The 27,016-nt window shown below is 34.2% G+C and overlaps 2 protein-coding genes across 2 annotated transcripts in view; both read right to left on the reverse strand.

The window, feature by feature from the left end:
• Positions 1–27,016, reverse strand: part of LOC149954432 (uncharacterized) — a 123,231-nt gene that overhangs the window by 45,854 nt on the left and 50,361 nt on the right. The window lies entirely within an intron of this gene.
• Positions 13,856–18,376, reverse strand: LOC149954433 (uncharacterized). Its single transcript, XM_090169117.1, has 10 exons — positions 18,361–18,376; positions 18,185–18,296; positions 17,872–18,122; positions 17,642–17,813; positions 17,427–17,582; positions 17,068–17,143; positions 16,931–17,005; positions 16,100–16,309; positions 15,885–16,039; positions 13,856–14,078 (listed from the first exon to the last, which is right to left on the reverse strand). The coding sequence occupies exons 1-10, from the start codon at positions 18,374–18,376 to the stop codon at positions 13,856–13,858; spliced, it is 1,446 nt and encodes a 481-aa protein (XP_090025243.1).

Genomic DNA, 27,016 nt, shown 5'->3' on the forward strand with positions numbered 1-27,016 from the left:
TCGAAGTGCCCACTGTTAAAATGGCAAGGAAATCGAAGTGCCCACTGTTGAAATGGCACGAAAATCCAAGTGTCCACTGCTAAAATGCACGAAAATCGAAGTGCCCACTGTTGAAATGGCACGAAAATCTAAGTGTCCACTGCTAAAATGGCACGAAAATCGAAGTGCCCACGGTTGAAATGGCACGAAAATCTAAGTGTCCACTGCTAAAATGGCACGAAAATCCCAGTGTCCACTGCTAAAATGCACGAAAATCGAAGTTTCCACTGTTAAAATCGAAGTGTACAAATACATAGTGTACATTCTGGAAGTGGCACTAATTTAAACTGATAACACTTATTCGTGAAATCTACTTTTTTGCACTTTCCGCAACTCTTCTTTCGAAGGGGGGTCTACCATTCCTCTGGTAGCATGAATGCGCTTTGGATGGTCTTCAGGTAGTTCCGGCCTTTTTTTCATTGAACCCTATATGTAACTATGTTATTGTAATTTGCAATAAAAATCATGTTCGGATTTTACTTTGAAGTTTGCTCTTTTTTGAAAATGTCCTCCAACAGGTTGTCAATATATGTATATTCCTTAGGCTCTAGGACTGGAACGATGTAATGTGCTTTCGTCCTTTTGCTGTAGCATCTTGTATCTCTACACAAATTTTAGTTTTATTCGTTTAAGTTCTAATTTAGACCAACTTATTTTTAAGAAATGCACCGCAAAGCTCCTTCTTTTGTCCTTGCCTGACGTCTACCAACATGATAATTGTGGTCTATGACTGCAAGTTGCGTCCGCATTTCAAATGATTCCATACTACCAAAACAATTTATTAAAAAAAATAATCATAATTATTCCGTTTTTCAAACTGCTATATAAGGTGTCCCAAAAGTCTATCCCCCCACGCCTATTTTTCCGAAAACTAATATTCTGATTGAAATGTGACAAATAACGTATACTATGAATACATAAATTCATAATTAAGTTTCGCTGAGTAGTTTCGACGCGGTGACACCTGTTTTAAACTTGTTCGATGGCAAAGTATGCCGACTGAATTCGTGTATCGAAATTCATAGCTTAAGTCTTTGGTCATATCTCAATCAAAATATAAGTTTTCGAAGAAACTAGGAAGGGTCGAAGACTTTTGAAACAACCTGTATTATAAATTGACATAACGCACCCAAAAGCAAATCGTTTTAATGCGTACATTAATACCAAACTATGGTACGTCTCAATAAATCCAGTATGACTAAAGAAAACGAAACGAATAATTTGTATACATCAAAACGCGTCACATTTTATAGCATTCATTTTGTAGAACGTACCGAAAGTTTACGTAATAGCCCATGTTATTGATGAAGTATGGGCGCTTCACAAACTTATGAAGAGCATCAAATGGCTTGGAATTTGGTGCGATCCAATCATGCTCTTCAATTTGCTCTAGTGTAAGATCGTCGTGGGCACAAGCTAGTGGACCATCGATCGTCATTGGACTTATCCACTGGTGCCGGTTACACACGTGTTGTAGCAGACTAAACCACAATCCCTAAGAGCACGTACATTAAGTCTAAGTAATTACATTTACAATAATTAATATATTACCTTCATGTATTGTTTGTCTCCTTTACACTCTCTGGCACACCACCAAAAGTGTGTGCGAATAAGGGGTGCCCAGTGAGCCAATACTTCAAAACCCTTATTCTGAGACATCTTAATAAGTACATTCAAATTACTAACTTATTAATAATATATATACAATAAACAGGCAGTAGCGTAGCGAGGGGCGGGCAGGCGGGGGCATCCGCCTCGGGCGCCGAAAACTGCTTGACGACCTTTTTGGCAACGAACATTTTAGGTATTCTTAAAGCAAAAAAGGCACCATTTAAGAGATTTACCCCGGGCTTTCGCTACGCCACTGTAAACAGGTAAATGACTGAGGGGCTAACCTGCATTAGCTTTTTCAAAAGGTTTTTTGATACATGCCAAATGTCCCACGAGTGCTTAACGCCTTTTAATATGCCTTCTTGTTTCTCTAAGTAAAGATTATTATCAGTTACATCATTTATACTTAAGATTAATTTTATTTTTACCCAGTTGCGATGTAATTTGCGAATGTGCGTCGGTTACTATTTCGCTGAGATGACAACCAAACTGGTTAGCGAGTTCGTAAGTCTCTGTAATGGCAAGTTGAAAAGCGAGAACCTCCATGTTTGTGCTTTTACCGCCGGCGTGTCGAACATCTCTCACTTTGACAGAGAGTATTTTTTGTGATTCCATATCACCTATACTGTAGGCGCACTCCATTGAGGAATGGCCCGGAGAATCGTTACGGCCATCTCCGGCCACAACTAACACTTTTCCTCTAAGTTCTTCGAACGTTTTGAGCTGCGTCTTCTTCCAAAATTCACTTACAGCCGGCGCAATGAAATGTGTTTGATAGCTTATGAAAACAAACGATAAAAATGTTACAAAGATTATCTAAGTATGTCCTAAATAAATCGTAAGCCTCCTAATCCTTCTTCAAAAACCACAAAATAAGTAATTATTGATACTTTCTACTAGTAAGGATATATAAAATCAGTAGAGAAATAAGCTCGTATAAGTCTTGAACTCTCATTAACCCTCCCATTCATTAACACTCTTAGCCGTTATGGTCCTCGCCGCCGCTATTCGCTGTAACGCGCATACAGACGGTGAAGTATCATTTGTCCAACTGCTCATTTCTCCAACTGTTCATTACACCAACTCCTCGTGTCTTGAGGAGTGGGTGTAACGAGCAGTTGGAGAAATGAGCAGCACATAACACCAACTTCTCATTTCTCCAACTCTAACTTTTTAGTAGAAATTTTGGGGTATAAAATACCGGAAATACAACTAAAAATTTTACAAAAAAAAGGGGTTGTTCAAATAGTTCAATATGTAAAAATTCATTCCAAAACAAATTGATATGACTGTGGAATATGAAAATGAGTTGCATAGTTTTAGTTTACACTAAGGTTTACACTTGAAATTAACTTAACTTTTTAAATATCAGGCTAGTGGATAATTATGAAGAATTACTAGTATACATGAAAAAAGTAAATGTTTTTATTCCTCTTTGGTTCCATTTTCCTATGAAAAAACGTAAATTATGAAGATTAGCGTCTACTATTTGGGTCTATAATGTCATCCATTTAAGGGCAGAAAGTCTATCAGCTCTACTAAGAAACTGAAGAGCGAAAGGAATTTTAGATGCAAACACTGCTTTGTGGAACCACTATCTTATCTTCCTGGAAAAAAAACCACCTGAGTACCAACAAAACTTTAATAGGTCCGTTTCTACTCTGGCACCATCGCTATCTAAAAACCGAACTACAACTCTATTTTTTTTAAATGGGTGGTGATATAGTTCCTTTAAAAGATTAGGTCCGGTTCTGATATGATAAAGATAGATCAATAGCCATCACTCCCTTCACGATCAGTTTCTCTGAGTAAATAAATCTATGTTTACAATGATTCATATGTATTTGGTATCGAGTGTATTTAGGTGCTTCATATCATTTAGAGTATAGATTTATTACCAAAACATAGTAATACCGTTTTCAGACGATAATATACTAAGCCGATTTCGGTAATCTTTAATTCGATAAACAAAGTACCCTTTCTAATTCATACAAAAGATTTATTTATAAAAGTCGGGATATTAAATGTTTTTCAAGTACGTGACTATTCATCAATATTATTTCTGTATAAAGACTTCCATGGAAATAGGAAACTATTGCAACCAAACACAACTAAAAAAAAACTAGATTAGCTAATATGTTTAAACTTCCACTTTGTAGGAAGTGCAAAAAATTTTACTCTTTAACCACGCACTATTTATTTTTTTGTTGTTACTTTTTAATATTTCATTAATGCTCTGTTTCTTCTTTATTTGAGCTTGCATTGTAAAACACCGAATGACAAGCAATGGCTTACAAGTCAGATATGACTTAGCCCTACAGCAATTGTTATTTCAAATGAAATATTTAATAAAAAATGAATTGAAAAATAAGTCTTTCTCGTCTCCCAAATAAGCTTCGGTAGCGTTCTACGCTTTGGGACTGAGGTAACTTCGTCATTTCAATATACAGACGTTCGCTTTCAACTTTAAAAAACAATGCCAATTATTCCCGGCGAATAGACAGCTCAATTAGAGTGGTCCCGCACTGATAAATAGTTTGCACCTAACAAAATGTCTAAGAAGTCAGTTAGGTTAACTCATTTCGAAGTTGCTTACAACATGGCGAACAATATCATGTTAACCGAGGCAAATATACACAATTTTCAATTTAAATATAACGAACATACATGAACCAAAAATGGCTTTAATTACAAAACTGTGCCAGCTTTCGGAGGCAAGCTCCCTTTTGAAATATACGAACTCGAAACAAATACTTACGGGGAGTGTACCCAAGGTGTTAATCACCGATTTTGATGAAACTCGGGGGTATGTAGACCTTGGGGGAACATGGATTTTAAACAAGGGAAAAGTTACGCTGGGCTTCCGTTTTGCTATATTTTTGACAACTTAAAATGAAAAAATCTACATTGAAAATCCCATTTCTCGAAAAATAAAAAAAAAAAAATTCAAATCTCAACTAAAATGCTAAATTTGAACTATTTTGGGTGAAATTCATCCAAATTTGTGTAAAATTGACACTGAATTTGATAAAGAAAGGAATATTTGAAAACTTTACCTAAATAGGGTATTGTCAAATAATTTCTTTTGAAATCGTCAAAAATTGGATAAAAAGAGCAGTATTTACTTAAAATAAATAAGTTTCGACTACAATCGTCTTAAATCAATTGAAATTGACTAAAATAAATCTGTCAAACTACCAAAAGTGATGAAGGACCAAAAGTAGATAAACTGAAGAAAACCTTCAAAAGAAGGTAAAGTAAAAACTAAAAAGTTCTCGATTTCGTTGTAATTATCGGCGTCAATTTTCGAACCGATGATTAAAGGGCCCCACCGGCGTTTGAAATTCGTCAGTTTCCCGCGGGAATCGCGGACATAGGGAAAGCTACGACACGTCGTCTGCTACCTGATTTTCTGGGTTAATTTTTCAAACACCGGTGAGGCCCTTTAAATATTCCTGGTTCTCTTCTGGACTTTCTGACCAAAACCACTAATTTGCTCTGAAAGAGGCATGCTTCATTTTTCCCGTTACTGATTCACTTTCATGTAGTCGTCCTATTTGTTCTAAAATTTGCTTTGTTACTGCCGACAAAAGTTTTGTTTTCCATGTTTTTACTACGATTATCACATTCACTTTCAATGATTAAACGTCCTGTATTCAAACCTTTTCAGTAATATAACATGTTAGTTTATTATTAAAATTACTTATAACTTCATCTTCACATTCTGGACATTTTTCGTGAAATTTTAAAAATATAGAAAACAAATTTTAATTGAATTTGTATACGTCTGTTTCTAATTTAGTAAAACTCTGCAACTATATGTTACTTAATTTATTTTGAATATACTTGATATTTAAATCTGTAAATATTTGGTTTAAATTATTCTATCTACCATATTTAATATAGTCGTTATGACTATACTAAATATTTTATTTTTATATCTTGGTTTTTTTAATTTGAGTTGTTTATGAAAAAGGTTTATTTTTAAGTATATTTTCAAAATTATACTTTACAAATAGCATTTATCGTCGACTTGATTAAATATAATGCTCTGATTTATATTATTTTTTAGTCATTAATAAAATAAACTCGGCGATATTTAAATAATATTTATTTACTAAATATTTAATTTATTTAAATAACAAATACTAAATGTCACTTTTATTCAACGAAATGCGTGGTTGTATAAAAAAACATTTACTTATATATATATATATATATATATATATGTTAATTTTCAACAAATTTATTTATCGGAAAATTCGGAAATTATAAATAATCAATTCCGAGTACTAATTTTAATATTCCTTGCGTCGCTTTATCCAATTTAATTCGTTTTCACCAATATCGTAAGCTAATAATTTTAATAAGATATACTCTCCCACAGAACTAATGTATTCAACGATTTCTTCCACGACAAATTCACCTTCGGTATAGAGTAATTCCAGTGTGACGTAGACCTACGTCACCCATGCTATAAACTATAGATATTGTAAAAAGGTCAAACACCGATGAGTAAATAAGCTACTTTCACCATGTAAATGGCGGAAAATTCCATTATAATACTTGATAAAAAATAAAATAATTAGCTTATTTATTCAATGGCGTTTGCCTTTTTAACAATATCTTCGTTTTGACAGTTTAGGAATATACCGTTGATTTTGCAAATCTAAAAATAATGACCCCTTTATGACAAATTTTGGTTAATAATTTTAGATTTATTGGTCGTTAACTAAAGGCGGCCATTTTCAAGTAGTATAATAATAAAATAATTAAATCATTCTATTCATGATGTCATCGATCTAATAACAATCATTGATGTAAGAAAAAATGCTTTTTTAAACAATGTACCAACAATATTAATGAAAATGACGTCTTGTCAAAGCCGCCTATATCTTTAGGTGTGAGAAATTTCATTTCAATAGGTGGGGTAGTTTCTGAGAAACAGCGTTACACTACAGACATACTGACGTTCGACTCGCTAGAGAGTGACAATTTTTTTGCAAGTTGTAATTAACCAAATTTCTTTCATTTTATTCAATTAAATCATTTTTAGCCACGTTTTTGGCAGTTTTATCCAAATTTTGTAGTTTTACCCAATTGTATCCGATATTAGTTGTTTTAACACAATTTTACCCAATTTTTTCATTTCGACGAATTTTTATCATAATACCCAATTTTAGTCTTTTTACCCAATTTTGGTCAATTTATCCAATTTTGGTCGATTTAAAAAAAATTACTTGTTCAGATATTTTACAAAAATTTAATTTTAACTGCAACACTAATATCCAGGAAGATTAACTCATTCTATACTAGCTGGGCCCCAGCTAGAACTAAAATCTCGTGAAGACTGAGTCATAAACAAAACCTTAATTCCCCCCCCCCCCGTGCAGCCGCTAAATTGACTGAGGCAGAAAAATATTGGTGTATAGGTGTATGTAGGTTGCAGGATTCACGGCACCTTTCCAGGGGCAAAAATACATGGGCTGCGTTCAATAAGAGTAATCGGACCTGCAGCGGTATCTGAACCGTTGCATATCGTTTGCAGCGTTATTACGTCAAGAGCATTTTACATTCACCACTCTTTTTAACGCGGTCAATATTGGCTAATACAAATATTAATATAACGCATATTGACTCAACAATAAATGGTTGTTATAGAAAGTACTATAACTTTTGACTGTTTGTATGTGGATCAACTAGCTGATACTAATGTATTGTTTTGGGTCACAATAATAAACATTATATTCTAATCTATATATATACCTTCCACCCCCTACTTTCGTTGGGGGTTACAATGTACCCCTGCCCCCCCCCCCGTCCCTGATCATAAGAGGCAGAGTAGCTTGAAATCCGAAATTATGACCTTGGGTAGCTGTGAACTTTAGTCTATCCGTGACACGGGGTGGGGCTATTACCTCCCAATCCACTGTCCTCTTCCAAAAGGGGAAAAAACAACAGATAGCTCGGGCGAAATTACACCTAGGCTCGGTCGGGTCAAATGTGTACCAAACACGCGTGACTAGGGGTTTCGGTTTCGCTTTCTGGAAACTCGAAAGACACCAATACTAAGATATCGAAATTCAGAATAGCGCTTCGCGATTGTGCGTCGTCGTTTCATATTCTTTTGTCTGCTAGCAAGATAGTTGGAGATATTTTTTTTTGCGTGAAGTGTGGAAGTTTAGATATCTGAAGAGAACCTATAATTTACGGAATCTAGTCGCAATTATAATTTTTCAATGGAACTACCATTGGCAGTTAAAAAAGGTCTAGAAGACCCGTGGTCGGGAAAGTGCGCTTGCAAACATGGTTGTAAAAATCCAACCGGAAGGGGATATTGTTTGTGCAAGAAAAATGGCAAATTATGCACTGATCAGTGCACATGCAACGAATATGGCACTAAGAAATTACCATGCCGTAACAGAGTTAGCCGGGAGGTCAAAGGAAAAAGGAAGAAAGGTGAAGCTACCTGTTCAACCGAAATGTTAGATTCAGATACTAGCGCCAGTTCTTCCGAAAATGAAAAATCACAGGATACGGAATCGGAACCACAAATGCCGATGTTTAATTGGAACGAAGATTTGTATTCAATGATGACAGTAAGATCGTAAAAATATTTTTATAATTAAAATAAAACCAATTCTAAATTTACACAAAATATTTAAAAACAAAGGGTACTACGACGCCTTTGTACAGAGATGAACGTACTAAAATCGGATTTCATGAAGAAAGTGGCGCAATTGAAAGATCTGGTCTAACTCAAGAGCCCTGTGCACCAATAGAATCAGTAAATAGTATTTAATATAATTTTATATAGCTACTACCAGAATTATATAACATACTTCTTGCGAGATAAGTATTCATTTTATAGTGTCATTAACTCGAAACCTACGCAGGATCCCGCCGATTTTTCGATAGAAAAATTGTGCTATGCCTCTAGTTTGTTAAATTATTACATCGAGAAAATATGGTTTTTAAACAGATCATTTTTAAATTTTACATCGTTTTGCATAATAATAATATACGCGTCAATTTTAAACCGTAACGGGGTTACACATCTGAGGTTTGGTTAGAAATTAGCATCCATTGGAATCTGGCCCGAGCCTAAGAATATGAATACTTTTCTTATAAGAGATATTTTATGAACGTCTGCTTCTATCGACTGTTAGTATACTAAGAAGCAAACTAATTAATATGGATACAAATGTAATTTTTAATCTAAGGATGATGATAAAGAGCCGTGGGAGCGAACTGGTGCTAAACCAAAGAAAAAGATAGCTCCTAAAAAAAGGGGCAGACAGTCTGGGGCGCAGAAAGCACCAAAACAGCATGGCCGAAAAATGACGGGCAATAGAGGAATCCGAGAGGCCATGGCTAAAGTTGATAAAAATTACGCCTCCATAATAAACAGTGGTTTAGATGAAAGAGAGATGGAGATGCAAGTTAGTCTTCCGAATTGTAGAATCATATTGAAGTTACGAAACCACTATTTACTATTCTAGAAGATCATACAGAAGATGTCCCAGGCAGGCAAAGATTCACTGCTGTTGAAATTGTCTAGAATTTTACCAGAATTTGCTTCACTAGCCAACGAAGCTGTTGCAGAAACCCTATCATCAGGGATGGCGGAAATGGACATAAACGTTGAGAGAAGCGAAACGATGCATTCCAATTTAGCTGAGGGCGGCGCAGGACCAGAAGAGCCTATTCCAGACGATGCCCAACCAGAACCATTTTGCATCTGTAGGCATTGCCAACCAATGCCTACGGAACAAGAAAACAGATGCTGTAACAGTCCGGACTGTTTAACGAACGGACAAGAGTTTCGCATCTTGTGCCTTGAACCGTTCGTTCTAGTCTTAAAAATGAGAATGAGAAACGAACTTATTCTCGATGCAAATATGTTGAATATTTCCAACGACCGATTGAGGTTCGCGGCCTATTCCAATTTGGCATTGTGGCTATACGGACGTCTGGGTGTCGGGAATCGATTGGTCCACCCTGCTTGCGCGGTGTTGAGAATAAGACAACGCTTTCCGAGCCCAGACGGAGTATATCGAGGTTTTAGGCCAGGTTACTACCCGGATTAATAGGTGTTCTCCAGACTCCAGGACGAGTCAAAATCTTTTCCTTAAAGGGAGTATAACCCCTCTTGTTTAGTAGGGTGCGCTTAGACTATGCCGAGTAGCTTCCACAAGCCTTTCTAGCGAGGGGAGGCAAAATGTTAGTTTGATCGGGTTTTACCCCCCAAACTTAGAAAACGTTTATAAACCCTAACTAAACTAACTCCTTGCCGCCCCTCGCTAGGAAGGCTTGTGGAAGCTACTCGGTATAGTCTAAGTGCACCCTACCAAAGCAGAAGGGTTATACACCCTTTAAAGGAAAGATTTAACCTTAAAGTCGTTTTTTCCATTAGAAAAACATTAAAAAATTACAATAAATATAATTTTAATTTTGTTTTAACTTTATCTCTATAATAGCAATTTATAAGTATTAACCATTTTGTTTAAATTTAACTAGTTTAATTTTCATTTTTAGTATTGCATTAACTTTGTATATAAAACGTGTATATATGTTTATATTTCGATTAACGAAGGTGTTAAGTTAGTTATAACTTGTATCACGTTCACAGAATTAAGTGGTCTATTATAAGTACAAAAAATAGTCTGTCTCTTTTCTACTGATTTTATAATAAATTTGTGAGCCACAAAAAATAGATCTAATTTCTAGAAAAACTATAAATAAATGTACCGATGTACTAGTCATTTCAATAACTGTTTACCTGAGCATCACAAAGCTTCGGCACTGACTACAAAAGTAATAAACTAAAGCGGAAATTTTGAAATGAATATTCGCGCGTTATTCCGTGTTAAATTTAACTACTCTGATCGTCAAAAGTACTTTGATCTACTGGTGAAAAAAAAAAAGATTAATGACACTTCGTTAAGGGTGTCTTCGAAGTTTTGTCTAGTGATCTTTTTACATTTCATGGTTCCGCTTCAGACTGTAAAAGAAATGGAGTCCGTCGATGGGTAAAACGTTTAATGACACTGTTCGACTATGAAGTTCTCAAGTTTCTTCGTGGATTTCATAATTCCACTTCTGATCGTCTAAGTACTTGAGATCGGCTTTTGGAAAAACATTTAATAACACTGTTCCTCTATGATGTCCTTGAGGCTTTCTTGAATGCTAATAGTACATTTTATGGTAACATCATTAAGTTCTAGAAGTTTCAACTTTCTTTTCGGAGAGTATTTTATACACCCACACAACCAGCACGAGTAGGCCCATGAGAATCCCCATGCCACGTTTACACATGGTTTTCTGTTAACGTGGGCTGGAATAGTGGGAGATGTTTTGGTGGGTCCTTACACGCTACCGCCGAGATTCATGGGACAGCGTACCTGGTATTTCAGTAAAATGTCTTCTCTGGATGATGTATCATTACCAATTTTGCGACAAATGCGGTTTCAACACGACGGAGCTCCGGCTAAGTTTGCTTTACGGGTTCGTGATTTCCTTAACGAACATTTTCCACAGATGTATTGGCCGAGGAGGTCCAGTAGCATGGCCTGCAAGATCACCTGCCTCAATCCGCTAGACTTTTTCTTGTGGCTGCTGGATGAAAGAACTTGTTTACGAAACCCCAGTTGACTCGGAGTTAGATTTGGTGGAAAGAATACACGCCGCTGCGGAACACATACGAACCACGCCTGGAGTGTTAGAGTTGGAGGACGAAATGTTGAGCATTTGCTTGAATAAAAAACTAAAAACAGTTGAAAATGTGTTGTCGTTGTTTTAACTCATTTCCTACTACTAAAATTGATCTTTCTTCTACCCATGAAATCGGTTTTTCTAGCTGGGTGGTTGTGTTTGTGTGGCAGCCTACTTACTGGGGGTTTTAGGCCAAACTTCAAAACTCTCTAGTGCCCTAACAATTCGTCGCAGATGATCGCGACAAAGTCTCAATTCTTATAAGCCCTTAATATTTATATACTGAGTATGGATACACGCTGTATGTCGGTGAAGCCAAGAAGATCTTCCAGGTTCCAATAAAACTCTCACCAGTCTCAAATCTTCTCGAAGGCGTTTAGAGCCGGACATTCAAGAAGCACGCGTAGTAAGCTTTCCATTATTGCATCGCATTGCCAGCATCTAGGCGTGCAGTAAAATTGCTGACCACAGCGTTCGCTAGTTAGCAATGCGCCAGTTCGTGCTTGAAAGAGAAGCCAACCGCAAGCATATACCTTGTACAACACTGACGAATTCAGTTCATCCTCAGTTTGTCTTTGCCCTAGTGAATGAGCGTAACTCTCGCTCCGGTTCCATCAACAAGCAGCGTCTGGGCAGAGGAGCATCGATTTGAGACATGCCGCGTAAATTCCGTCAGTGTCCACTGCTTTACCCTACCAAGCAGGAGGGCCAGGGCTCAAAACTCACCCGACGGTTTCGCAAATTGATATTAAGCCGAATAACGTGAACAATTGGTAGAAACCTTGCCATTTAAAGTAACCCTTAGAGCTCGGTCCGTCCTAAAAATAGAAGTTGAAGAGTAGGTACCCCTTACATACACAACACTCACACACGTCGTAATATAAATAAAGCATTTGAATTCAGGCGCTTTGAAAACAATAACCCTTTCTACAACATTCGAGAAACTGCGAACATACACACCCCAATAGACACGGTGATTGTAAAACCCCACCCAGGGAGAGGTAAAAACAGCTTATTATAAACCACATAGCTTGCATTTTAGCCGAATTAAAAGAAAGAATAGTGAGTTATTTAAAAATTAATCGTTTCATTGGTGCTATTTTAAAAGAAACTTTCAATTGAAAAATTTAATTAGCCTTGTTTTGAATCATTACAAAATTGGCGGCAAACTTTTGTCCATGTTAAACTTATATTTTAAATTCCAATAGTAAAATTGTTAAATGAATGCAGCTAATGGCGGAGAGAACATCTATAAGATTTATGGCAGATCGCATAATTATAGAAATAGACAAATAAGATCGCATCACAGTAGGAATGAGATTCTACAGCCACGTACAAATCGATTTCAACAGCGGAATTCAGCAGTACAAGATGTAATAATACTGATCATGATTCCACTGAATGTCCATACTTGAAATCCACATGCAGACATTGTCAAAGAAAGGATATTTAGAAGGTGCTTGATTTCAAACAGGAAACGCTAACGCTGGACGAGCAAGATCTCGAAGTACCAGACATCGTAGTTACCAAAGAAGAGTAACGCAGCCTGGAAATAGTCATGCTAGCACTCATCACATAGCACCGATTGAAGACATATTGTGTCTTAGTACCAATTGTACCATATTATTGCACACAAGACAACTCCCGTAGTAGAAGAAACATTATCGCTAATAAACCAATTTTGGGTCGAAAACAACCCAACCTTTTTAAGTGTGTAGCTCTCTCACCCGCCACTATACCTTATCTATCTTTATTTAATTAGACGTATCTTCTTATCAATCAAGATTTTACAGTCGAGTTTAGCCTTCATGTTTTCGTCCAATTTCACTTTTACGATCAGGATATCCTCCTTTTGAAATATCGCTTTTCGGTGTGTTCTACACGCTTACTTTCGCTGGGAGATCGCCATCTTCACTTCACCATCCCAGAAAATTTTAAGGCAGTTTTCTTTACTGTTATGGTTACGTTTGCTTCGTCGACGGGGGATTGCCGCGTTCATCACGTCAACAAAGTCTGTGTAAGAGCACTCTTCTCCTGACAACAAATCCCATCTTTCCATTTCCTAGGTATAATTATCCATCATCTTTAAATCCGAAAAATCTCCCAAAAAGCGTGTGCTATTAGCGGAAGCTACATTTGTGCATTTCGCAATCAAGGATCTTGGCAACGCGAAATAAGTCGTGATAAGGCTATGACCACTATCCAGACTGTTAAAGCCATCTTCAACGACAGCGATCGAGATAATGCTAGGCACGAGGTCTCCACTTAGTAGTCAATAGTCGAACTTAAACCCTGCCTCTGCCACGTTGTTTTTCCATCACATACGTCCATTAGATTTCCAATTACCAGATTGTTAAGAGAACTAAACTCCTTTAGCATATGACCATTTGCATCGTTTCCTCCATCAAATTCAACAAAATGTCCATTCTGGTCTTCCAGTATAAACACCTTTTCCTACCCGGCTCCAGCTTCTAACTCTTAACATTCGTTCCTATTCCATTCCACCGAGGAAAGTGGCATAGTTTACGATTCCATAAGCTATTTCCAGATAGTCTTTAAATTCGACCGACATATGTTCGTGAATTTTTGTCATTAGGACCAGATCGTTTGTTTTAGATAATACACCAATACCACCGCCTTTTTCCGCGGCACTATCGCGGTTCAAGCTAAAAAAACAGAGAACGTACGTCTGTTGACGACCCTGAAGGCAATTGCTAAAAAAATTTACTCTTATTTTAAGTTTTGCAAAAATCCTATTTAATAATAAAAATTTTAATTTCCCCTAGGGGATGTATTTTGTATTCTAGGTTAAGGTAATACCAATGAATGAGTTTCAAGTGTATGGTGGTGTAATATTTTGAAACTAATAACAGGTGGACAAAATTATGAAGTATGAAAGAGATAGACCGTAGGGATGTGCAGATACTGTATTTTTGGTATCGGTATGGATATCGAATAACAGTTAAATTTCAAATTATAATTCGCTTCGGTTATCGGTTTATGGAAACTTGAAAATCGGTTATCGGCTTCAATTTTGATAAATTTCGGTTTAGTAATCGATTTCTTTTCAAATACAAATCGTGTAATCGTTTTCATTAGAATAATAAACGATTAACTATTAACCTAATTATCAGCTGAGGCTTCATTTGACATCATAAATAGCTTTCTTCAAACAAAGAAATGGGCATTAGCCTAAATTAAAGGTTTTACCGTTATAGGGAGATAGATTGATAAAAAGGCAGTTTCTGTCTGCACGGAACTGGTGAGAGTCAATTAGAGAGGCGAAAGTAAAACTGTAAAACTATAACTTATCTCAAACACGCGGCTTCCCCCCTAATCAGCCGCTTTTTTTCCTTCCAAAGACCAAAGTGGCCGCCCAACGTGTTTTCAAAAAACCTCTGTCGTCACTTTTAGTGGGATTCTTCTCTACCTGTTGGCTCCCCCTATCCCGTATCCCGCTCCTATTTTCTGTTAAAAATAGGCTTCGGGTGTTAAAATAACTCGGATACCCGATATTTATCTTTTTATTCAGATATTTATTATGAAAAATAATAATTAAAAAAAAATTGAAATTTATTAACCAAATTAAAAAAAATCCGAGTAAATAAATCTCTAACCGAAATTATCGAATACTTTATACGCCCCCAAAACGAATTTCGAAGCGATAACGGTTTCTCAAAAAATTCTGAAAATTCGGTTAGATTAACCGAACCGAAAACCGTACTGATAACCCTTGGTAAAAGGTTATCCGCACATTCCCAGTAAAATGAGAAAATATGATAACATAATACTGGTGAGTAGGGTTAACTCTGAGACTCTGAGTCCCATTCGGTTTGTTAGCGCAAGAAGTCCCCTACCTGCTTCCCGAATGTCCAGTGAGTTTCGCAGGAAAAAAAGTCCAGACGCCAGGAAATCCAACTTTTAATCACCCTGTATGTTAAATGCCATCGTCGAATACTAGTTTTAACTCGCGTGTTCACGATTTTCGCTTTGTGGCCATGAGTTTTACGTTAGTAGTAAAAGTTTAAGAATGAAGTAGGCTCTTTGACAGCATGGCGGAACAGTGGGATGTTAATGTGAAGTCTAGCATTTCGCTGCTAACCTATAAGTGCGTCTAGGCCCACAGTGAGATTAGTAAATATATTATGCTTTAGTATGTGACGTTTGGTAACCAGACAGAGGGGCTCCAGACCCCTAAATCACCAATATTGTAAGATCCATACCATAAATACTATAGTCAACGCGCATATTGTTACGGTCACCGTAATTGAGACCGTACTTCGAAATGCTGAAGGTCATATCCTGTTCAAAAGCTCAGGCTGTCACAGTGGCGAGATATACGTTTTTCAATTTTTCTCAGTACAACCGGGCCCTAGGCGGTTATGCAACCCATACCGAGGGAACCAAAAAAATAAAGCCACTCCGCTGTCTCCTGTACTATCACTAGGCCATTGAGGCAACGCCACTGGACACAGAGCATGTTATTCAGTAAGTACTCTAAGAAAAAAAACATGTCTTACCAGTAATAGGTGTCTTTTCCAAAGAAAAATATTTTTGTGTGCCTCATAAGCAAAGCAATCTTGCCGTAGATATTTCCTGATAAAGGAATACAGCTTGCAATAGCTAAATTCCCAGAATATAGCCCATGAAACATGGGTTGACTTGCCCATTTTCCCTAAAAAAAATCAGTACAATTGTATAAATTTAAGTGGCAAGTAAATAGTCAAATGCTCACTTTGAGATGACGTTTGCCATCACTGCCAGGACCTGAACATTTAAAAGATACTAAAATGGCAGAACCAATTGGCTTTGTGTCATAGGCAACTGGTTCCGAACACCACTTGCATCTTACGCCGTATGCCTTTTTGATTAAATTTAGGAGTGTTGGATAGTGCACTAATGCCATCGAGTCATTTACATGGTATTTGGTCGGATCGGAATGAGGCTGAAAATAATTATTTAACACAAAAATCATCATCTATAAATTGAAATCAATAATATAAAACTATACAAAAAAATGAAGTATAATTTACTGATTTATAATGAATATTTAAAGTTTTTAAAACAACCTGCAATCTTAAATTACTAATTTATGAAATTTAGTTTTACGAATATAAAAATTGATATTCAGAAATTTTTAACAAAAATCACAAACATTATATAAATTGAAAAAGTAATTATTTATTTGCAATTTTTTTTTAATAATTAGCTATAATTAGTAATTTTAGTATAAAGATGATTTAGTAATTTACTTTGTATATGGAATTTAGCAATAAAAATAATATACATTTTACTACTAGTGAATTAGTAATCTATACCAATTTTCATAATTAGAAAATGTCTTATTTCTTTGAAGGTAGTAATTTCAAAATTAATAAATCCATGAATAGTAAGAATAAACTTTCAACATTATTCTTGAAATGAGAGTATTGTTAAAAAACCTCTACAACATGGCTTTTGAGGTTGGGCCAAACTTACTTAAGGCCCCACAAAACCTAAAGGTTACTGAACCCTTATTTTAAGACCTACAACCTGATTTTACATAAAACATTTGTGTAAAACTTACTATAAAACTTGGCTCTATCACCAAAGAACTTAAATCGGACTCAATTTCTTCCAAATCATCATGCTTTAAATCATCCTATTTAAAATTTAATTCAAATTAGTTATATGACTTTTGTAATTGTACAATGGTCTCATTACTACTTCAGGAGATAAATCTTCTTCGGTGAAAGTATGAGAAAAGTTCAATTCATTTTCTACAACATCTTCATCAATGCTAAATTATATAAAAAATACGTTGAACAAGGCATTTTTTAAATAGAAAGGCATCTAAATTTTGCATATCTTTTAATTGGAAGCCATTAGAATTATAATTAGAACAGCCTGGCAACCACCAATAGCTCACCCAGAGAGAAACAAGGACCCCCCTAATCAAGTTTTCCCCCTCATATGAATAATTTTCTGGGTGCCCCACTAGCAACAGGTGGTAAAATAATTGCTAATACCAATTTAGAAAATATTGATAAATGTATTTACAGTTCTAATAATAAACCACATACTCAATTTTCTCAAAGCCACCAGCCACTTCATGTTCTTCTTGACTTGCAGTCTTATTTTCATCCGCTTTTAATGTCGATGACTCTTCCATATCATCATCTTCACTGTTAGACAAATCTTCATCTCCCTTGTATAAGAATTCATCATTGTGTTCCGAGCTATCAGTAATGATATATTAGACATGTGTATTGCAAAGTATATGTAATAATTAACACACATAGGAGATACATTCATTAGAGATCCAAATAAGTTTTGACTTCGTAGTGAAACTCTGGTCTTAATAGGAGTGGTTGGGGTGGATGTTAATGATTGAGACCTCTGTATAAGCTTCTCTGGTGTGCTTTCTGGAGACTCAGCAGCTAAACCGTAGGTTAAATGAGAGACTGGTCCTACATAAAAAAATTAATCAAACTAAATATATCAAATTAAGCATGAGTAACTTCGTACTAGCTTGTGGTATTCTTTCATAGTTCTTTAGTTTTGTAGCAAATATACTAAAGTCAGTTTGAGTTTCATAATCTCTGAATTGTTTCCCAACTGTCTGAGTTTGAATATCTCCAAAATATTTCCTATCTGTTTGAGTTGGTTTGTCTTGAACAGATGATAGTTCTTCGTCTCTTTTTTGGGACACAACTGATTTAGTCTCCGGTGTTGCTTGTATTGCAACTGATATTTTGATTGGAGAGGGAGTCTCATTGCTTATTGAAAAGTTTAATATATGAAAGCTAAAAATAACATATTTAAATTTGAATTAACTTACAGTTTTTTCAACAGAAGTAGCACAAAAGCATCTAATGACATCCCTCTTTTCTTTCTTTCCGTTTGGAAAGCGATAAATGCCTCATCATTCAAGCTAACTCTATGTTTTCCACCTATATTTAAAAATATCTTTATACCAATACAAACTTTTAAAAACAAAATATATATATGTTTTACCTGAACCTTTAGCCATACTAAACGTTATAAACGCTAAACGAATTTGTAAGCCTAGGTAACAATTTGACTTTTTTTGACAAGCCGTTGCCGAAATGCACAAGCACAACTACCAAACAAATAATTTTTATTAAGACGGACTAGGTAATGGAAGGACTGTCATTTTCTCCATATTTTAGAATAAAAAAATAAGCTGAAAACTTAAGGATTTGTCAATTCAGAAATTAAGTAGTCTTTATAAGCATGTGACTTCAAAACGCCTATTAGCAACTTGGTAGCTGTTAGTTCACGCCTTTAGAGGCTTAATTGGCTTGAGCAGCTTGTTTCTATCATTTTTTAATAACTACGCTAGCGACATCTATTGAACGGGAATGCTACTACACAGGGGTCGCCACTTGCTTTAAATCGACAAATAATTTCGGCAGTTATCGCATCATAAGTTATATTTATATCCACCATTTTTCAAAATGGCGTCGGATTATTATTGGAAAACCCATAGGTCTAATTAACTCGGGCAGATAATGAAACGTAGAAAATTTCTGATTAATCGACGAATATATACGGAACTTATCGCACGATGAGTTTTATTGATATCCGCCATTTTCCAAAATGGTGTCGGATTTCTATAAAAATCTATAGTACGAATTCATTCGGGCAGATAATGTAACGTAGAAAATCTTAGGTTAATCGGATACAAATTACCTAACTTATTGCACCATGATTTATATTTGTATCCGCCATTTTATAAAATGGCGTCGTTTTTCTATCGAAATCTAAAAATCTGTTTACATCGTTCAGATAATGTAATGTAGAGATTTAAAGATTTATCGGTGAAAATATATGGCAGTTATCACGGCATAAGTTTTAAAAATATTTTGTATTATACCTAAAATTTCGAGGTATTTATTCAAATTCGCTGAAGTTTTGCACAGGGGGGACCCTTAGAATTTGTCATTTTCGCATGTTATTTTACATAGACTTTTTCTTATTTTATGTTGTCAAAAACATTTTTGGTTGTCATGGCTAAACGGAAGCCCAGCGTAACTTTTCCCTTTAACGGGATAATGTTACATCTAGGTCTAACAATCCCCCAACTTTGAACCAAATCGGTGAGAACCACCTCGGGTCGTCTCCTCGTTCTACGTTCTCTCTTAAAAATGAAGCGAAGTCCTCGTGAAAAAGTAATGCGCGAGTGAAGCCAAGAAACCTGGTACGAGTGGTACGCTGAAAAGTGTAACAGCCAAGAGACGCTGATGTGTCGTTCTTCCAAGGACCGAATTATTTCGCTGGAATCCAGATTCGCCAGATCGCTGAACTAAAATACGGTACCGTATAAACATTTACGTAACTTTGGGGAACCAGCCAATATCATGATTTTAGTTTTAAGTTAGTTTGTAAGTTAGCTGTCTGTTTTGGTTAAATTAGTTTTAAGTCGGGTTTTTAATGTTTGAATATGTTTTATTATGAGTGTGCAAATAAACCTTTTATTATATCTTAATGTCGACGCTTTCATTAAACTAAGCTATAATGCTAAATAAATATTCCCTAGACAACGTATTAATTACTTTATCCCCCTTTTATTATTAATACCATTAAAAAGCTGTCACATATTCTAAACTAATGCCAAATATTCAAGTGAATTACCTATCATTTTCTTTTGTCATCAATGTCTATCCAAAGTTATCGTGTATTACCAAATATTTTAGTGCATTTCAAAGTGTTTTGGTACAATTCAAAGTAGTTTAATGCGATATAAAATGACGTGTACACATAACCGGGTTTAATAATCGTTAAATATGAAGCATAAACAAAATTAATTGTTTGTAATACAATCGTTTTACCACGTGGAACTATTCTTCTTCCGTGTAGTTTCCTTAAATTACGATATCCTAATATTTCACGAAATACTTTCGAAACAGTAATTTTTTTAGGGGAATATGTATTTAGTTAAAAAATAAATTGTTACTGTAAACCTTTAATCGTCATTAAAGATTTAAATTTTTCATTAGGAAGCATATTTTATCTCTTCATTAAAAAACTATGTAACTGAGGTGACGAGCACTTTCGAATATCGTTCCAATTTAAGGTAAGTGGCTCCATTGAGCAGGCCGCTTAAGGTGAAAACAAATATCGTCTGTTCTATTGGAATTATTATCTAGTTCCATAGCTTGAATACTTTCTTTTAAAACCAAGTTGGTAAAAATACTTCTATTACCCAACTACATTGTTACTTTCTAGAGAAAATGTTTAACTGATGGAATATTTTGAAAATAAATAGTTAAGTTGATAAATATTAATTTTTTAAGAGCCAATTTAATAAGATAAGTAAGTATTTAAAACGTGAAGGACAAGACCTGCCAAATTTAAATTTAGGAAACTCGGGTAAACAATACCCGGATTAAGGGAGCTTACGGCCTTGTTAAGCCTATAGCAATCGAAAGTTGAGTTTTACAAATGTCAAGAGTAATAAAATAATTTAAAATATGTAGCGACTGACGTAGACAATCCCCGCTTTTAAACGGTCTCTATTTAAATTAATATTATATTTGTTTTTAATAAACTATAATATTTTTATAATCATTTAAAGTATTCGTGGAAATATCAGTCTTTAATAAAGCTTTTAAATAATTTCAAAATAACCAAAGAACATAATTTTAAAATTTATAAGTACTTTTTTTAAAAGATTTGAACTCCACTTTCTCATCATTACTCTGAAATTTTTACATTTGGTGTTTGATATTACTTTCCGTATCACCATTAGACATAACATTTTGAAGTCTGGTTTTCGCCTGGAATGTGGTTTCACCCAATTTTTATTTAAAACAGCTTCATTCAAATCGATACAAAACACCAGATCGTTTCAACAGGGACATAATTTTTACATTTATTCGCATTATTTGAAATATTATTTTCAAAGTATTTGCTCTGCTACTGACTAATAGAAGGAAAGATATTAACGAAAAATAAACGTTTCACGACACAAAAACATTGATGAACCATCAAATAATGATGGAATTTTATAATTAAATGTACTTTCCATTTTGAGAGCAAAAACTTTAAGTAACTGAGTGTATTATAACCTATCGAAATCAAATTAACACGGTAGTCACTATTTTAAAAACCCGCCGAAATAGTATCCCTGTTTAGATAACTATTGATTGCAGAAGGAGCTTTAAGACCTACATGTGCGTACTATATTCCTAGGCATTTATATAATGAAATGTTTTAGTTTTAGCCACGATACCAATCTCATAAATTTGATTTCTTTTAAAGTGTGGTATTTTTCGAAGTTCCTCTGGCAGAAACGCTTAAAAAAGGATTCGATGTGGATTTGGCACTGAATTGGGTACGCCAATTCGGTTTTCATATTAATGTTTTCGTGGGATTTAAGGAACCACTTTCAACCAGAAATGTGTCCGAAATGCTAAGAGAACAAAACAGGCTTAATACTCCCATCAACGAGAGATATAAATTAAAGATGCAAAAATGAAATTTGATGGCGAGGACGAAATGTTTTTGGTGTTTTGTTAATTAAACTTAGTTGCTTGACACCTATATATGTGGTTTCTGCCCTTACCTAAATGAAAAACCAGCTCAAGGTTCTTTTTGAGCGCATGCTAAATTATAATATCAATATTATATACCAAATATATCAGAGTCCTCCGGTAACGAAGAAAATTTTGTAAAAGTTCGAAAATTTATAAGTTTAAACATACACAGTATAAATAAAAAATATCTCGATTGTGTATAAATTTTCCGTTTATTTTGATTGGTTTTTCTCTCTTCTTTTGGTGGTTGAAGTAAATCTCATTTGGTGCCGGCTAAAGGGAGCATAACCCCTCTTGTTTGGTAGGGTGCGCTTAAACTATAACGAGTAGCTTCCACAAGACTTGCTAGCAGTGGGCGGGAAGGAGTAAGTTTAGTTGGGGTGTATAAAGGTTTTTGGAATTTGGGGGTATAACATGATCAAAATAACTTCTTGCCGGCCCTAGCTAGAAAGACTTGTTGAAGCTACTCTGTATAATCTAAACGCACCCCATCAATTAAGAAGGGTTATCCCTTACGAAAAATGTCGTAAGAAATCTTAAGAAAACATTTGGGAGCCCAAGGGAGCCTTTGGGATTGTCATCCATTGGACAATATCTCTTAAGAACACTAAAGAAAACTTTTAGGAAGTTTCGGGAAAATCCTTTTAAGGAAAAGTTCGGGAAAATCCTTTTAAGGAAAAGTTCGGAAAACTTGCCACGTGTATTCTTAAGGAAATTTTTGGAAGTTTAAATAGCAGAAAGTTAAGGTATTGTTCGGAAAATATATCTTAATAACACTTAAGAATATTTAAGGGAAGTTTTGGGAATAACCTTTTAAGGGAAATTTCGGAAAACTTGCCAAGTTGATTCTTAAGGAAATTTTTGGAAGTTTAAATAGCAGAAAGTTAAGGTTTTGTTCGGAAAATATATCTTAAGAACACTTAAGAATATTTAAGGGAAGTTTTGGGAATAACCTTTTAAGGAAAAGTTCGGAAAACTTGCCACGTGGATTCTTAAGGAAATTTTTGGGAAGTTTAAATAGCAGAAAGTTAAAAATGTATAGGAAAATATTTTTAAACAATACTTGTGAATATTTGTCTCAATTAACACTTGCAAATTTGTATATAGAATTCCAATGTAAATTTAGGTTTGACCCAATTAAAAAGAATATTGAAATGAGAAAATATTGAACTTTAAAAAATAAAATGATTTTTTTAATCCATTGTTAAATTTAATTTCCATCAATACTAAATTGAATTTCATCAAATAGTCCGTGCAGTTTTTAATAATTCTCAAACAATTATTTGTTTTTGTATTTTCAATCTGTCTAATACAATTGGAAATATTATTTGTGGAAGGTCAGTTTCTATCCCTCTAAATTCATTAAAATTATTATGTTTTAGATTTTGAGCCGAGACAAACTTTCCCATTAGAAGTTGAATATATGCACAATAGTTTAAAAAAATTACTGGTATTATAATTTTCGGTTAAAAGTAACAGTTCTCTGTTCTCTGGCTCCTACATTTCGCACTTAATATTATTCCATTTAAGGTAACTTTTTGTGCCAAACCGTAGCTAAAGGTTGAATTTCCATATCCTCTAACTAAAGTAACCATTATGTAACAAAATTCCTTAAAAACATGTTTAAAGAATTACATTGATATGGTGTTAGATTTATTAGGAAATATTTTAAGGGTCTTTTGGAAAGTTATAGTAAGATACTTGGGTGTTCTTAAGAAGTCGTTCGAAATATATTTTTAAGAAATCTTTCGAAAGTTGTTGGGAAAAATGGCCAAACTTCCCGATGTTTCCCAAGGGAATTTCTTAAGAATTTCCCAAAAATATTCGTAAAAAATATTCGTAAAAAATATTCTTAAGAAAACTTACGAAATTTGTTGAGAAAATACGGCCAAACTTCCCAATGTTTCCCAAGGGAACTTCTTAAGAATTTCCCAAAAATATTCGTTAACAATATATTTAAGAAATCTTACGAAATTTGTTGGGAAAATACAGCTTAACTTCCCAATGTTTCCCAAGGGAACTTCTTAAGAATTTCCCAAAAATATTCCTAAAAAATATTCTTAAGAAATCTTACGAAATTTTTTGGGAAAATACCGCCAAACTTACCAATGTTTCCCAAGGGAATTTCTTAATAATTTCCCAAAAATATTCGTTAAAAATATTCTTAAGAAATCTTACGAAATTTGTTGGGAAAATACGGCCAAACTTCCCAATGTTTCCCAAGGGAATTTCTTAAGAATTTCCCAAAAATATTCCTTAAAAAAATTCTTAAGAATCCGTAAGACATTTTTCGTAAGGGTATACTCCCGTTAAAAGACTGTAGGACACTATACGCGCGCTTCTTTGCTAGAATTTCAACTTATTTCTGTTATTATCCACGCAGGACATCGACACTTTTTTTTACCTGTGTGAGCTTTCGTATTTTACTCCGGACAGGACATTCATTGGCAGATCGATCTTTTCAAGGGTTTTACACGCATCGCATATAATGTTATTATCTAATCAGCCGAGTAGCGTTCATATGACAACCATAGATATCTTAAATATCGACTTTGAAGTACGTTCTTAAAAATTTATCTTAAGATTTTACTAAATTAGAATCCCAATTGAAATAAAAAAGGGTTTTTAAAAATGCTTAGTTTTCAAGTAAAAACTACTTTTGTCTTACAAAATATGTAACTTTATCCAATTTTAATCAAAAATAATATTTGTGGTACCCAAATAAGGATGACCTATCTGACGAACATTGGTTACGTATTTCAGTTTATTAAATTGTTAACCAATTAAATTTATCCCCGAGTTCCAAAAAAAATAAAATTGCCGAATATAATTGACCGTAAATGCCGAAGCGATTTAGGAAATAGAAGAAGCTACACATTTTTCAATTAGATATTTTAATCGCTATTTTGAAGCTTTAAACGAAATCCTTAAAATCTATGTAATAGGCCATATAACGAAAGATTATCATTCGCACGGCTAACGAGCTTTTTAGCTTTTCATTTAGTTTTATAAATTAAAACCAATAAGAATAAGTTATAATATAATAATAAATATTATATTAACGACCCTAAATTTAAAAAATATCAAAAGTCTGAACAACCTTAATCGTCCAAAAAGGAAACGGTTTTCGCCCAATATCGGTTTCTTAGAATTTTGGTTAATTTAAATGTTTGGTTAGTTTAAATTGATTTACATAATATGGCCAAGTAATGATTTATTTATAATTAGGGTTAATGACTTTGGTCTTAATTGCTCCTGGAACGAAATGAAGGGAAGATAATTTTTAACTTGCGTACGTGCTTAAATCGCGTCTAAGGTCTAATAAGTTATCAGGCGGATTTGTGTTAATCTGTATTAAATAGAATTTCAATTATTTAAAAAAATACCAAATATTATTCAACAGCTAGCGAATGAAGCAGTTTTAAATGATAGCTTGGTGCATAAGAAAAGGCAAGCCACACTCTAGGGTGGTAAAAGGCTAAGACCTTATACTTGGAAAATAAAATTCAAAACTTAATTTTTAACATAATATTTTTTTAGAGTTTAGCCCTTTTTGTGGTTTGTTTGTTGGGAATTTCACTGTTTATGAGTTTGTACGCTAAAACGAAATTGCCTTTGATTCGCCGAATGATGAATAGCAAGAAAAAGACAAATTTAAATTTCCTGGAGCATATATGGATGAATTTGAGTATCATATTGTTTGAACGTAAGCTTTTCATGAAATTTATTGAAGGGAATAAAATACTTTAATTAGCGATAGCTAGCCAGATCCAATATAGGTCTAGCGATTTTTGATCATATTTTTTGATAAATATTTTCCGTAATACTGAAGTTGCTGTGGCAACGTTCATTACAAGGGAAATGGATTCCAAATTATTATCTGTAGCATTGAGTTTTCAATTTTTAATTCCTTAAGGACTCCAAATTCAATATCCTAGATATTGTGGGCTTAGTCTAAATTTCCTTGGAGAATTTGAAAAGGTGAAAAACGTGAGGATGAGTAATCTGAGCTTTCCCTAGAAGCGAAGGGAAATACTGTAAGGGAAAAATCCCTCATTATAATAGATTTTTAATATATGGTCAATACAGGCAAGTGTGATTAGTCCCAATTATTTCCCCAAATAATATTTAAAAAAATATTTGATAAATGAATATTGAAATATACTTTATTATACACAGTTGCTTTATTTTCAATATTTATTTAAATTAAATTTAGTTTTTAAACTTTTAGTAGAAAAAATGTTACACTCTGCTACTTGCGTTTAGAGATCTTATGCTCAAAAGAAAAGTTCTGTATCTTTTTTCGTAACTGGAAAACCGGTTTCATATTTTGGTGTTTGGTAGTCTGCTTATCTTTTTGCCTGCTGGGAAAATTTTGTAATTTTGCTAGCATCTTAAATTTTTAAAAATTTATTCTGGAAAAACTCATTCTAAATTTTCCGTGGGGGTAAGTGTGATCAGTTCATCAATGTTAAATTTTGGTTAAATAATTTATGGTTTATAAGACAACTTTTCATAATTTTCTTGATGTAAACTTATTAAACAAGGAAAGCTAGCTATATAAGCATCTGGGTACTTAAGTTTCAAAAGATTTTATTTTAGCGCTACGAAAAATATAATTTCATTGGGACACCATATTTAACGTCTGTATGTAATTTCATTGCGATTGGTCAAGGATTTCACGTGATCACAATTACCCTACCCCTTATCACATTTGTCCCGCATTTTGGGGGGTAAGTGTGATCAGTAGCAGAGTTAAATTAAATATTTATTTATTTAAAATACTATTTATTTTATTTTAAATTTGGTGACATAGTTGTGTAGGATAAAGTGGCCATATTAATTGTACCAATATTTAAGAGGGTCCTATTTTTGTCTTAGGAGCAATTTCAAGTAAACTCCTAAAATAAAATATTTTGATCACACTTACCTCCATTGACCCTATAATAAATAATACTAATTTTGGAGTTTAATTTTGTGACCATGACTTTGTTTTCATTCCTATCAGTGGGTTTACAAACCGGTTTCCATTTATCTTACATTCCGATTTATTTATTATTTCTTACTTAAAGCAGCGTTCAGACTATGTTGAAATATTACGTTAGCATCGG

The sequence above is a fragment of the Leiobunum rupestre genome, chromosome 3 (genome assembly GCF_980474605.1).
Source record: "Leiobunum rupestre chromosome 3, qqLeiRupe1.1.hap1, whole genome shotgun sequence".
In the NCBI taxonomy this organism is placed as follows: domain Eukaryota; kingdom Metazoa; phylum Arthropoda; class Arachnida; order Opiliones; family Sclerosomatidae; genus Leiobunum; species Leiobunum rupestre.

What these genes read in the sequence shown, in the direction of transcription:
- LOC149954433 (XM_090169117.1), bottom strand. An exon ending in CTACTTCTGTTGAAAAAACT is followed by an intron (nt 18,123 to 18,184) that starts GTAAGTTAATTC and finishes CTTTTCAATAAG; the next exon opens with CAATGAGACTCCCTCTCCAA. An exon ending in AAGATTTATCTCCTGAAGTA is followed by an intron (nt 17,006 to 17,067) that starts GTAATGAGACCA and finishes AATTTTAAATAG; the next exon opens with GATGATTTAAAGCATGATGA.